Source organism: Amia ocellicauda, chromosome 3 (genome assembly GCF_036373705.1).
Source record: "Amia ocellicauda isolate fAmiCal2 chromosome 3, fAmiCal2.hap1, whole genome shotgun sequence".
NCBI classification, from domain to species: domain Eukaryota; kingdom Metazoa; phylum Chordata; class Actinopteri; order Amiiformes; family Amiidae; genus Amia; species Amia ocellicauda.
Window position 1 is genome coordinate 43,209,051 of NC_089852.1, and position 12,500 is coordinate 43,221,550.

General features: G+C 39.3%; 1 protein-coding gene across 2 annotated transcripts in view; it reads left to right on the forward strand.

Annotated features, from left to right (window-relative positions):
* The window catches only part of mipepa (mitochondrial intermediate peptidase a), a 31,314-nt gene extending 19,165 nt beyond the window's left edge, over positions 1 to 12,149 (forward strand). The window contains exons 17-20 of one of the 2 annotated variants that reach the window (XM_066699628.1): positions 1,213 to 1,334; positions 2,077 to 2,150; positions 9,542 to 9,675; positions 9,781 to 12,149. In XM_066699628.1, coding sequence (XP_066555725.1) covers positions 1,213 to 1,334; positions 2,077 to 2,150; positions 9,542 to 9,639 — 294 coding nt within the window. In that variant the 3' untranslated portion in view covers positions 9,640 to 9,675; positions 9,781 to 12,149. Of the gene's footprint in view, positions 1 to 1,212; positions 1,335 to 2,076; positions 2,151 to 9,541 lie in introns of both variants that reach the window. The other variant, XM_066699627.1, reaches the window with a different exon arrangement.
* The last annotated feature ends 351 nt before the right edge of the window (positions 12,150 to 12,500 follow it).

The window sequence follows — 12,500 nt, forward strand, 5'->3', positions numbered from 1 at the left end:
CAAGTAAATAAGGATTTTTTATATATATATATATATATATATATATATATATATATATATGGGACATGATCAAACACTTGATTCATACCTTCTGTGTAGTTTGTTAAAAGTTCAGCCTGGGCTTACAAATTTGGTTTCTCTATTTTGGTGTAAGCATGGAGTAAGATGTAGACCTGCTGTAGTAATGTCTTTTAAGAGTTTGATGCAGGATTGATGATCTTGTTGAAAGAAGAGAATGTGTTTCTGTAACTAATCATTTTATTTCTGTCCATCTTTCATTCAATTATGGTATACAGGCAGGGGCATGACATGTTGAAACAGTTTATGTTTGAACCTCTGGCAGGCTTTCTTGTTGGTGTTAATCTGTCTGCCACTTACTGGATTTTAAGGAGAGGTGTTCTCGCTCTTAAACCTAGGTGACTGGTATTAACCGATAAAGTCTAATTCAATGCATGTGAATATACCTTCCCACTGGTGGTGATGCATCCGGTTATCAAGGCAATCATGGAGGTTTTAAACAAAGCCATCTGTGTGCTCTGCCAAGTCTTAAAAATGAATTACACCATCTTGCTGTCGAAAGCACTCCAGTTTATTAAAGCATCGTGCAGATGGTCCCGAGGACTAATTCCAGACTTATGGTTTGAGGGTTTCTGATGTCAGCTAAAATGCCTGTGCATGCCCTGTCCTTCAGCGATGTCTTTGAAGGCGAACAGTCAACTTTCGAAAACAGGTTGGGAAACGGCAATTTGGCAGCCAATTAATTATTAGGCAGACAAGGAAAATACTTTAAGCAGAATAACGTGACTTATCTATGAGAAAAACATAATTAAAAACTTAAAATAATTAATTATTAAAAAAAAACAATTAGGAACTAAATAAATTGCATGGGATAGGAGAAATAGCTGGAAGTTGTACTGAGACTTGGCCTATAGTTTGGTGTGATCCGCACACTGGCAGGGTGGAGGGAAGGCCTATATTTGGCAGCACAAGCACCAGCAAGTTACACTGTATAAGTGTTTCCCCTCGAGTTACTTACCGTCCCATTTACCTGTCCAGCTGCCATGTGGGAGGCTTAATAGCAAGAACTGTTGTTGGTCTGTAATTATATGAAACAGGGAGGTGAATAAGTAGAAGTGGAGAAACACCTGTCTATCCATATATATGTCCCAACCCCAAAGAATTTTAACCCCAACATAACCTTCTCTTCCCCAGGCCTGGCAGTTAAGATTCAGCCACCTTATTGGATATGGAGCTAAATACTACTCATACCTCATGTCCCGGGCTGTGGCCTCCATGCTGTGGAAACAATGCTTCCAGAAGGACCCCTTTGACAGGTAGGAGAGGATGGGAGAAGCTAAGGTGTTTCCTGCTTTACATGCCATTGTAAACACAACTTTCGGCTCCTGTTGTTGTCTATATGTATCCACCCAGCAAGATAAATATAAACATTTCAAACGTTTACTAGGTTTATTTTATAATGACCTGCTCTTTGAGTATGATGACCAAGTTGTTTGAACAGAAACTAGATCATAGATAGAACAGAGTGTAAAAATAAGGACTAAAAACCCTGTTGAGGTAATCAAAAAGTGAATCTGTGGAAATTAGTTTTAATTAGCCAAGAAATGGTGGCTATTGAAAATCATATGGCAGGTTAAAACTAGGCTGTTCCTTCTACTTGTTTCACACAGTGCTTTTTCTATCAACATGACAACATGACATGATTTTCCATTTGCCCTCATAAACTGTATTAATGAGGGCGTACTATGCCACCTTGAACTTTGGCATGATGGGGATTAAGTGTCTGTTTGACAGGTACCAGTCTGACCTGCATTTCTGAGACAATGATATTTAATGTAGTGTTTTCTAATCTGCTTTTAAACATGAAAATAAATCCTGACTATTATGCTTACATCTTTTTTAATGATTATTATTGTTTTATTTTGTCTGGGTACATTTAATCTTTGGTACCTGTCAAGGGGTGTAAAAGAACAGCTTAGACAACAGTGACAGTCCGAAGAAAAGCTGAATAGGTGAAGAATGCAGGTGGCTGTAATCCTATCTGTCTCTTCCCCTCAGGGAAATGGGAGAGCGGTATCGCAGAGAGATGCTGGCTCATGGTGGTGCCAAGGAGCCCATGCTCATGGTTAAAGGTAAACAAAGCATTCTCTCTTCCGCAAACGGCCTTGGCATTATTGCAAGTAGAGCTGGTGTTTCACATCACTGTATATAGGGAGCCTTTGTTCGTAACTTACAGTACTAGACTGCTTCTAAGCAACTTGATCAGCTTTTTTATTTTTATTTTTACATAAAAAAAGGAACTGTCCAGATTAACTGTCTTGGGTTTTGGGGCAACCTGCTTATAAGTCGTTCAGATCATTCTGTTCGGAGTATTTCTTTTGTCCTGACACAGCTGGCCCTTTCATTTTATTACTGTCATTATTTGCATATCTTTGTGGAACTGTTTGAGAATGAAAATCATTTCCCATACAGCTGTGGCGCTCTAATCAAATCTGTGATAAATGAGGCGCATTGCAGTTTGAGAACATCGGGATACAATTAGCGGTGCAAATTCTGCCTCTGAGGTCACCACATTTTATAGTTAAGCACCAACAGGAGCTTAATACTCTCATTATAAGCCCAGGGAGACCCAGTGGTCCTGACAATCGGAGACCATTCTTTCCTTTAACCCTCTCTATACAGTATCTCTATGTATTGCGTCTCTCAACAATTTACATAATTCATTTATTTATTAGTAGAATTAAATAATATGTGTAACATTTATATGGAATTGGTAATTCTTATGTCTGTGCTTATGGGAGTAGCTTGTTGGTGTGGAAAAAAAATTGCTTTCCCACTTTGAGAGTGACGGTGTGTTTAATTTTTGCCTGCATTTTCACCTGCGCTTCATCTAGTCAACAGCACACAGAGCTTGGGAGTTTCAGCATGTTCTTTCCAACAGTATTAAACAATACTGTTTAAACTCCTTTGATCTTCTAGTATGGCTGGTTTTATATGAACACACCCACGCGTCTCTCAGTATGAGGAAGACTTTGAGAGCATGCTAGTTCAGTGCCAAACTTTTATTAATGTTTGTTAGTTTTATGGCACCATATATCCATTTAATTTCCTGACATGCCCATTGAATTGTGTTTTAAACTATTTACACATGTAATTCCCAACATTTTGGATTCGAAATTACTGTGGCTTTTATGGGAAATATATACCTGGCAGTTAGGAGGAGATGACCATCTTTAAAACAAATCCCTTACTTTTACCCCCTACAAGATTTGCAACAGATTGTGAATGAGGTCTTGCTGTTTTGGTTAGAGGCTTAGTTGTCAATGTATGTATTCAGCTAGTTAAAGCTAGGGTTCCACAAATAAAAAAGGTTTTGATAGTACATTAAAGATCGTCGGGCAGTGATACATTTCGTTACTGTTTGTATGTCCATTGAAATGTACAGATGACAAATACAAAACAAGTCCAAAGTATTTTAGGATGATATTATTTCTGTTTTGTGTACCTCCCTGGTATTTCTTCTTCTGAGAGGAAATACAGTCGGCAAGAGTCTCTGAAACTTGTCTTTTTATCTCAATGGCTTTGGGCCGCTGCCTGGATAGTTCATAGTTGGCAGTGAGTGCCGAAAAGCAGCCAGGATTGAATGGCCACTGAGAGTGAAAGGTGATAGACGGACAGCCCTGGTGACTGAAGGCCTCTGTTCAGAAGCCGGATGAGGACAGTGCAGTCTTTCATTTCCCTGCCTTTCTCATACTGCCCGGTACCTGCATTGCCCGCCTGGATTACCCGCTGATTTCAGGGGGAAAAGGACAATTGAGCACCCAGGTGCCTGGATTCGGTCCCCAGGCTCATTTTACCTGAGGTCTGTGTCACATGTGGGATCCATTCAGCAGGTAAAATACAAATTCATTGCTCTATTATGCCACTCTCTGCAAGTTATTAAATACCTCGGTGCAATTAGACCTGACCGTATTGACAACTTGCTCTCAAGCATTGCCAGCTTTGAAAAAACCTTCACATCTTTTTTTTTTTTTTTTCATCTGAAATTCAAGTGTGTAAAAATGGTTGTGCCAGGTTTGTGTTTATTTGCTGAAGCATAACATACATCCGAACTGGCCAGAGATTTTCAGTTGGCAGAAACACCACTGTAAAAAGGGGAAGAGACCGGAGCATGAGATTGGGACGTGTCCCTTGGCAACAGTTCTGTGTATGAAGAATAAAAGCTGCACCTTCAATCATTTACCAGGATAAAACACACTGAAATTAAACCGTGCCTCATCTAAGCTGTCCCTTTTGTTTTCAATGATGTTTGTTTGCAACACCAATTCCAATCAAGGCGTTGCCAAAGTAACAGGTTCCCAAAACTTCAAAGGCATAATTACAGGAGCAACAATAAAAATTGCTCTTGGCTGAAGGTAAAAAGAGGTAATTGCCTACACTTCTAAAACACACAATATAGTTGACTAACTTCACAATTATTGTTAAAGAAAAGAAGATATTTCAATGCGCCAAAGCTATCCGAGCTCTTTGGTAAAGAAATATATTATTAAAATACTTCCACAGAAGGAATTAATCAGAATTGTGTTCTTAGTCCAGTCAAGTTTGGCCAATAGGTGGGACTCTTCCTGAACTGCAAACTGAGCTGTAAATAAATTCATTTTTTTCCACTGTTAATACAATGTGATGCATTCAACACAAAACAGACATAACAAATGCATTCTCTCAGACATATACTTTTATTTTTGTATGTGGCATCTTGTGGTTTACCTTAATAAGCATTTAAAACTTGTTAAACCTCTAGATGTTTTCATGTTCTCAGAATTGGTATTACCAATTAGCCAAGTAGGCCAGACTCTCTCAGCCTTTGAGAACCCTTGCCAGAGATCACAGATGTAACAGAACACCAACATGTGGCAAAAAGAACAACAAGAAACATTTGAGCAGGGTAAATGAAAAATAAACAGATACGCCCGCACTTTGATTCGTTACGGAGCGGAAAGAAAGATTACTGTCTCCAGGGCCATAATTAAGTTGAACACTAATCTGTTGAGATTGGAGATGGGTATTTTGTGAAGTATTATTACATTTGCTGGCTCAGTCAAAAATACCACTGAGGTACAAAGTGTCTCTTGCTCACAGTGTAGGCACTGGGTTTTCCCTTTTTCCAGCCGTAGCAGCAACTGAATGTAAAATCTGTATCTGGTGCAGACTGAAATACACAGTGAAATACACAGTTCTTTAAGCCCTGCAAAAACAGCTTCTTTCTGGTAATGATGACTTATTTGCAAGTGTAAAAACTAGTTTTATTTTGTAAATGTGTGGTTTTACTCCATTTAGCATTGTCTTCTCAGAGAGACTTTGGCAGCAGCAACATTTTAAATCCTACCAAGGGTGTCCGAGGACATGTGCATGCTGTGAAATATAAGTCATACTCAGCTGTTGCCCACAGCTGTTGTCACAATCGCCAGCACTGTAAAGCCAGCAAAAGAACCTGAAGGCTAGATGTCTATATACAAAAATAAGAGACCCGAAAAAATAAATAAAACCTATATATATGTATATTTTAAGGCACTTATGCAATTACACTTACTTGTATGCCCAGTGTACTGGTGCCAAATGTAAAACTCCCCCTCAGCCCCCAAAGTTTTTGTATAGTTTTTTCAGGCTGACACATATTTTTAAATGGGTTGTGCAATATACGTCTGTGGTGATAATGAATATCAGCGCGTCAGTAGGTAAGGAGGTGTACACACGTAGAAATCGGATTCGGTAGACTTGCTTGGCAACACCTACACTAGTTGCACAATAAATGGTATGAGGTAATGTGAACCAACTTTGAAAACCTAAATGCATATCTGTGTAGACAGATTCCCCAAAATATTTTTTGAGATCTACCTCTTAAGAATAATCACAGGGTACGAAATTGTGATAAAACAACCAACAAAAACTAAACGCTTTGCTTCCAAAGTAAACGCATGGTGTATAAGCATAATATTTAGAAAATAATATTTAAAAATACTTTTATTGTGTGTGAGTGCTTCTATTGTTCATGGAAATTCATTAAAACCCCGAAAAGTTTCTTATGTATGAAACTTAAATCTGTAGGACAGCTGATTGCAGGTCTTAACATTTGTTTATTTAAAGATTTTATGATAACACAGTATGAGAGACATGGTGGAGGAAAGGACCAGAGATAAAGAGCAAGTTGTTTAAGCGTGTATGCTTTGAATTCCCTGGCTAGGAGTCCAGAAAAAATCTGGGAATCTTACTGACGCCATGCAGGCTTGTAAGAATCTCTTCTGAGGATAAGTTGGGCTGTGCAACTGGCAAGTTATTTACTCCTCTTTCTTCTAGTCTTCCCCACAATGCCTTCTTAGCTCAGCTAAACCATGCTTATTAACATTCTTGACAGTAATTTTCATGATTTTGTGGGGGGTGGGGGTGGGAGTAGTTCTTATTTTTCACAGCCACCTTCCACAGCTATGAGCTTGTACTCTAATTGGCTCTGTGTGCTGGCAGTAATCGTAAAGGCAATTATTCGCAGCAGACTCATTCCTAGATTGTTTGCTTATATCGGCTGAAGATCAAGCATAATAAATTCCCTGGGGAACAGCCGAATATGACGGGACTGAAATTGTTTATCGTCATGGCAACTCTGTCATCTTGCAGAGACTGAACATGCTTCCTGGAAACTAAATTTTTCATAACATGAAAGAATGGCTTGCCTCAGTGCAGAACAGTAAAAACATTTTAAGACCGTCAAAAGAAAGCATCTTGTGCAACAGTTAATATGGTGTTTAATCGTTGCTGATTTCTACAGCCATATTTGTTTGTGGGCAGCAAATCAAATATTTGCATTTTATCCGGGGGTTAAATGTCACTAGTTACTCGATTAATGTAATATACCTGCCTTATTGCACAGATACAGCTGTACCTTTATCATCTTGGTTTACATTGCATATCAAAATGGTCTGTAGTTATAATTGACACAACACGAGTGATTTGTGCACTCCATGGATCAAAGTGATTCAGAGTCTTATCAAATAAGATTGTTGTTCAGTTGTGTATAATTCTCACACAGTCTATTGCCCATCACAGTGCTGTTCAGGCACAATCTTTCTGTTGCAAATTATCCATTTTGTCATCTTTCTGTGAATAGTTCTCGCATAAACCGGTCTTAAGGTCCCGCTGAGAGTTGTCAAGCTGGGCGGCTCATTATCTCCTGCTCTCCCGTTGTTTTCGGTACCTCTCTACAGGCCAAGCACGTCCTGACACTTTGACACGCGGACACAGGCTTCCCGAGACCCTTGGTGGTGCCCGGTCACTCAGCCAGTCATGAATCTGTGTCTAGTTATCCATCTGATTAGTTCAAGAGGGCAGCGTCTGTATCATGTGTTTTCATTCTGCAGTTTCAGACGGCTGTAACTTTGATTTACATTTTTTTTTTTTTTTAATCTTCCACCAACTGGTGAAAGTATGTAAGATGAGAAGATTAGAAGGTTCATTGCTGGAGCAGCTGCCCACAAACACAATCTCCAACAGAGACAGTGATAACAGTATAAAGTCTGCATTTTAGCATTCAGGTCATTGACATTTGGATGTGGAATGCCATGTGGATATTGTTGATGCCCAATGTGAGAACCAGAATAAAAGATTTGTATGGTTCGCATACCTGGGAGTAACATGCACTCTTCAGATTTGTTTGACAGGCCTCACAAAATATTTATTTGTCACTGGATTCATTCCACAGATGTCACTGAAATCTGCACAGCGCTTAGAGCGTAGAAAGGGCATCGGCGTGAGACCCCTCCGGCACAGAGAGCGTTGTGTCTCCCGCCAATCACTGTCCAGACTGCACAGCAAACATTAAAACAAGAGCCGTTCACCAAGCAAACAAGGTTAACACTTGAGCTGTCACTGGGGATAATTGGAGCTGATTTCTGCGTTTCAGCCCGTGGAGCGACTTCAAAGCGCTGCCCGGCAGCGGCCCTAGGCAGGGGTGCAACTGACTTGTAATGAGATCCCCAGCTCTGATCTAATTCAGATACAATGCTGGTTGATAAACTGCTGTCTGGGTCATTGTAAAGATCAATTTCCACCAGTTGAGCCAGTTTCCAAGAAGAGGGGTGGGGGGGGAAGGGGTGGCTGAAAGTAAGTGCAGTGAACACTTGTGGGAGGAAAGAGTAGGGGGGAAAGAGACGAAGAAAGAAAAACACATTTGTAAAAGAATAAGTCAGTTTCCTAAGCCAAGTTGATATTGTAGCAGGCTGTCTGAAATCACAGCGCGTCTCAGTGCTGAGTTTACGAGGTGTGTGTGGTGGATGTGACCTGTATCGGAATGGGGGGTGGAGAGGGATTGTTTACACTGGCAGCAATACAAGGGGAAATAAGATGACTTCAAAGCTACAGTGAAGTGGAATGGTTAGATTAGTGTACGCTTAGTTCAAGAGTTACCAGCCAGATACTTAACAGACAGCTATTCCCAGGACTGCCCAGGCGCTTGCTAGTAATGGAATCCGGTGGGTTTTTAAAAGGGAACATAATTAAAGGCTGCCTGGTCCTGTCTGCTTCAAGATAAATGCCATTCTGAATAAGGGTTTACGTCCTGAAAATGAATGAATGTGCAGGGGTTCACTTACGCAGCTCAGATTTTGAGTTGCTGTGTCTGTAAGTGTGAGTGTGTTTTTTAAGTGTTTTAATGTTTTGGTCCTCAGTATAATAGAGCTCAGTGCCTTTGTGAGTTAAAGAATTGATCATTTTGCCTGTCTGGTAATTGTAAAGATTTCCTGGCATGCTGTGAGTCAATTACTATGATTTATAACTGTTCTGAGATGTACTCTGAATCACAGAGACATGCTGCAAGAATAACCCGTTTGCTTGGAGGAAGATTTCATTTTGCATAGAAATTCCAAGCACTTCAAGACAGTCTTTGTTTATTTTTATTAATATTATTTTAATACAGTACAGAGAACATTCAGTTTATTGGACTGATAGAGGGGAAGGGGTATCTGTAGAGTCAGATTGTCCGTTAATGCCCAAATTATGTGTTTTGAAAACAAAATCACACCCTACCACACTTGCGTACAGGATTTGAGTGGAAGGTACATGTAAAACATTTGTGTTGAAACTGTGTCAAGCAATCACTGTCCATCTTATTTTTGAAAGTACAAAAAGTACTGTAAATGTATTGTACAACTCTTTTTACTCTTTTATTTCTCCTATTTGGATCAATTTGAACCAAAAGAACCCGTGTAGTGTAAATAATCACAGGAAAGAATATAATTTTGGGTGATTGAAAAGTGCAACCAATCTTCCTCACACACAACCTTTACTCTTCTGGTCAAAAGCTTTTTTGTTAACAGGAAAAATAGTCCTTGCAATAAATAAAGACATTAATCAGTATGCAATCAATAAAATACAAACATGACATTAAATAATAAATGTAAAATTTGGAACAAAACTGAGACCAGCAGAGCAGGGGTTAATGGTACCTGCCACTCACTTTGTCCTCTTCTCTTTGCAGGAATGCTTCAGAAGACTCCTTCCACCGCAGAGTTTGTAGATGCCCTGGTTTCAGATTTGAACCCCGATTTTGAGACCTTCATAATGGATTCCGAATGAAGGGTCCTTCTTGTTTCATTGTTTTGTGTTTGTGAGGTAATATCACACTTACTGATGACCTACCCTACTGTAACTGACCTTTAATTTTCATTCAGAATAGGGGATATGTGTTCGTGATCTCATCACATTTGTTCCATGCAGCAGAAGGATCTGGGCATGCTGTTTCCCTCATTGCCCAATTTGCATACAACCCAGTTTGGTTTTTGGTTGGAAGGAGAAAGAAGGAGAAAGAAGAAATGAACACTAACCACTGAAGATCAAGAAAATAATTGCTTAAAATGAAAATATTACCGGGATTGGATATTTATGTTTCACCCTTATCCAGACCGTTACTTTATTTCTTTACATTATTTATAGTGGGTTTTTTTTGGGATAATCAATCTTAAGGTAAAAAAATATTATAAATGATGGTTTCTGTGGGACCACTGGTATTGCTTTTAAACTTTAGTGCTTGTATCTGTCTGTTCTTGTTAACCAGTTTATTTGAGCCGGTAATTTGGAGATATTAATGACTGCTGTGTAAACTTGGGAATCCTCTATCTACCTCAGTGAAGATGGGCCTACTCCCTATTGAATACACTGAGAACCAGAATATTTTGGCATCCTCATATATTTGGTAGTATAGCATAATTAGAGTTGGCCTGGTAGATGTAAGTTACAGGTTGCACATTTGCAGAGAATTGAAACAAAACGTGGGGTTTCTGTCACTTTATATATAAGAGCCGTTTATAAATGAGATGTTCTAAGGGCCTCTCTAGGATTCCTCTAGGTGCGAGTCTATGACATATCAGAATATATGATCAAATCTAACGCTGGAATGTAACGGAGGTGGAGCAGGCGAAGAACTGGCAGGATCTCAATACTGTGCCCCTGTGTCTTTCACTTAGAGGGAAGGGGAACAGCAGGTCTGACCTCCTTTGTCTAAATACTCATTTCAGTGCATACATATGTTTCAGTTCAAGTCTCGAAAAACGGAACACTGTAAATCTGGGCTCTGTCATTGTGCCAGTATTTTGACTTGGAAAGAAAATATGGTGTCTCTGTTTTGTCTAAGGTTTGACTGCAGGGTTTAAAAAAAAAAAAAAAAACCTGTGACTCACTGAAGCACTGAACTAACTCAGTTTTGGCCTTTCAGTGACTTTTGCTAATCTGCGCTTACGACCACAAAATCAAGTATTACCTGTAATGTCATCTGTTCCAACAAGTTCACCTGGTGATTATTAAAAGGTGTATGTGCTGTTTAACCAATTGACATTCTCTCTGCCTTCCACTGAGTCCTACAGCATTGATGACAAACCTTTTTATAACACATTGTATTTACTTTTTACTTTTTTTTTTTTTTTTTTTTTAATATAATTATAAGCTTCTCAATCGTGAATGGCTGTGTGTCAGCGACAGTGATGGTATATTTTCATATGGGATAGAGGACTTTAAAGGCACTAATGATACAGGAGCGATGGATCGATAAGACTCGGAAATCAGACTGCTGTGAAGTCAAAAGATGGAGCAGTTTGGGGACATTTTGTGTCATGTAGCCTGTTCGGATCTATGGATGTTTGCGGCCTGTCAGCAAAGCCCATGACTGCATTGCAGTGCTTTGGGGGAATAGCGTTGAGTATATTTGATATCTGGCCCAGAGTCCTGACCTCAATCCCACAGACCATGTCTGGGATGAAGCAGGACAGAAAAGCGGTCAGAAACCACAGCTGTGAATCCTCCTGCAGCACATTCCTCTGGCCATCTATGAAAAGGATCTGCAGTCATGAAGGATAAGTTTGGCCATTTACTGGACTAAATACATTGCAACTGGCTCTTTCACTTGCCCTTTGTCTAAATACTTTTAGTGAAAAGTGTGTATCTGGTGGTGGCAAATGTGTGCTACACAAAAAAACATAATTGAAGAGTTTGCAATTTAAATAAGATTTTTTTTTAAGTGTATTAGGAGAAGAACAATAGATCCAAAGTGTCATACAGAATCAAAGTGTTGAAGGGGCGAAAAACTGTGAATTTGAAAGACTGTTAGTATGGCTGATGATTGAGATTCCGCTATATGTGTTGTGTGTGTGCTGAACAAGTGCTTTGACAATACCGTTGAGCTTTTTTTTTTTTTTTAATCATTTGTCTTGGGAAGTGACAGCTTTGTTTGAGTGTGATCATTGTAAACAGAGTATTTCTTAAAGTGACAGAAACTCCAGATGCTTTAAAATCATTATGTTGTGCTCGCTCACCTCTGACAGTTGTGTTTGGTTTGCACACGCATTTGTCATTGCCTTCTGCAGACGGGATTTAAGTCTTTCAGGATGATTTACACAGACAAAAGCTAAAGACCGGTGTTAGTTATACCATATAGAATGGTTAAGACAGTGTCTATCAGGTGTAAACAATGCATAACTATGACACAAATGTAAAATCTACTTTTTACAATAATTATATTGACATATTTGGATATTGTAAGATTCAAGGTTATTAAAACTGCCATACCCAATAATAAAACCTTTAAAACAAATTAAGCAACAAGCTTTAGTGCTCCATTACTTCGCATTCTTGTTTAGCCAGCTGAAAATATAAATCAGGTGCTTGATTAACTATTTTGCTAATCCTATCATTCCACATGCCAGTGTTGGAAAAAGCAATGCTCGGCCTGTTCACCATTAGTTTATGGAATATGAAAATGAGGTTATGACATCACAACTGTCAATACCCAGGCTGGGGGGTGGAGCCACTGTGGCTGAAAGTGTTGCATCAACTAATGAGGATTAAGTTGCACTCTTGTAACACAGAGCTGGCTTTGTAATGCAGCGTGCAGACCTGCTCTGCCTATACCGGCTTCAAAAAACCACAGTGATAGTTGAAATAAAGGG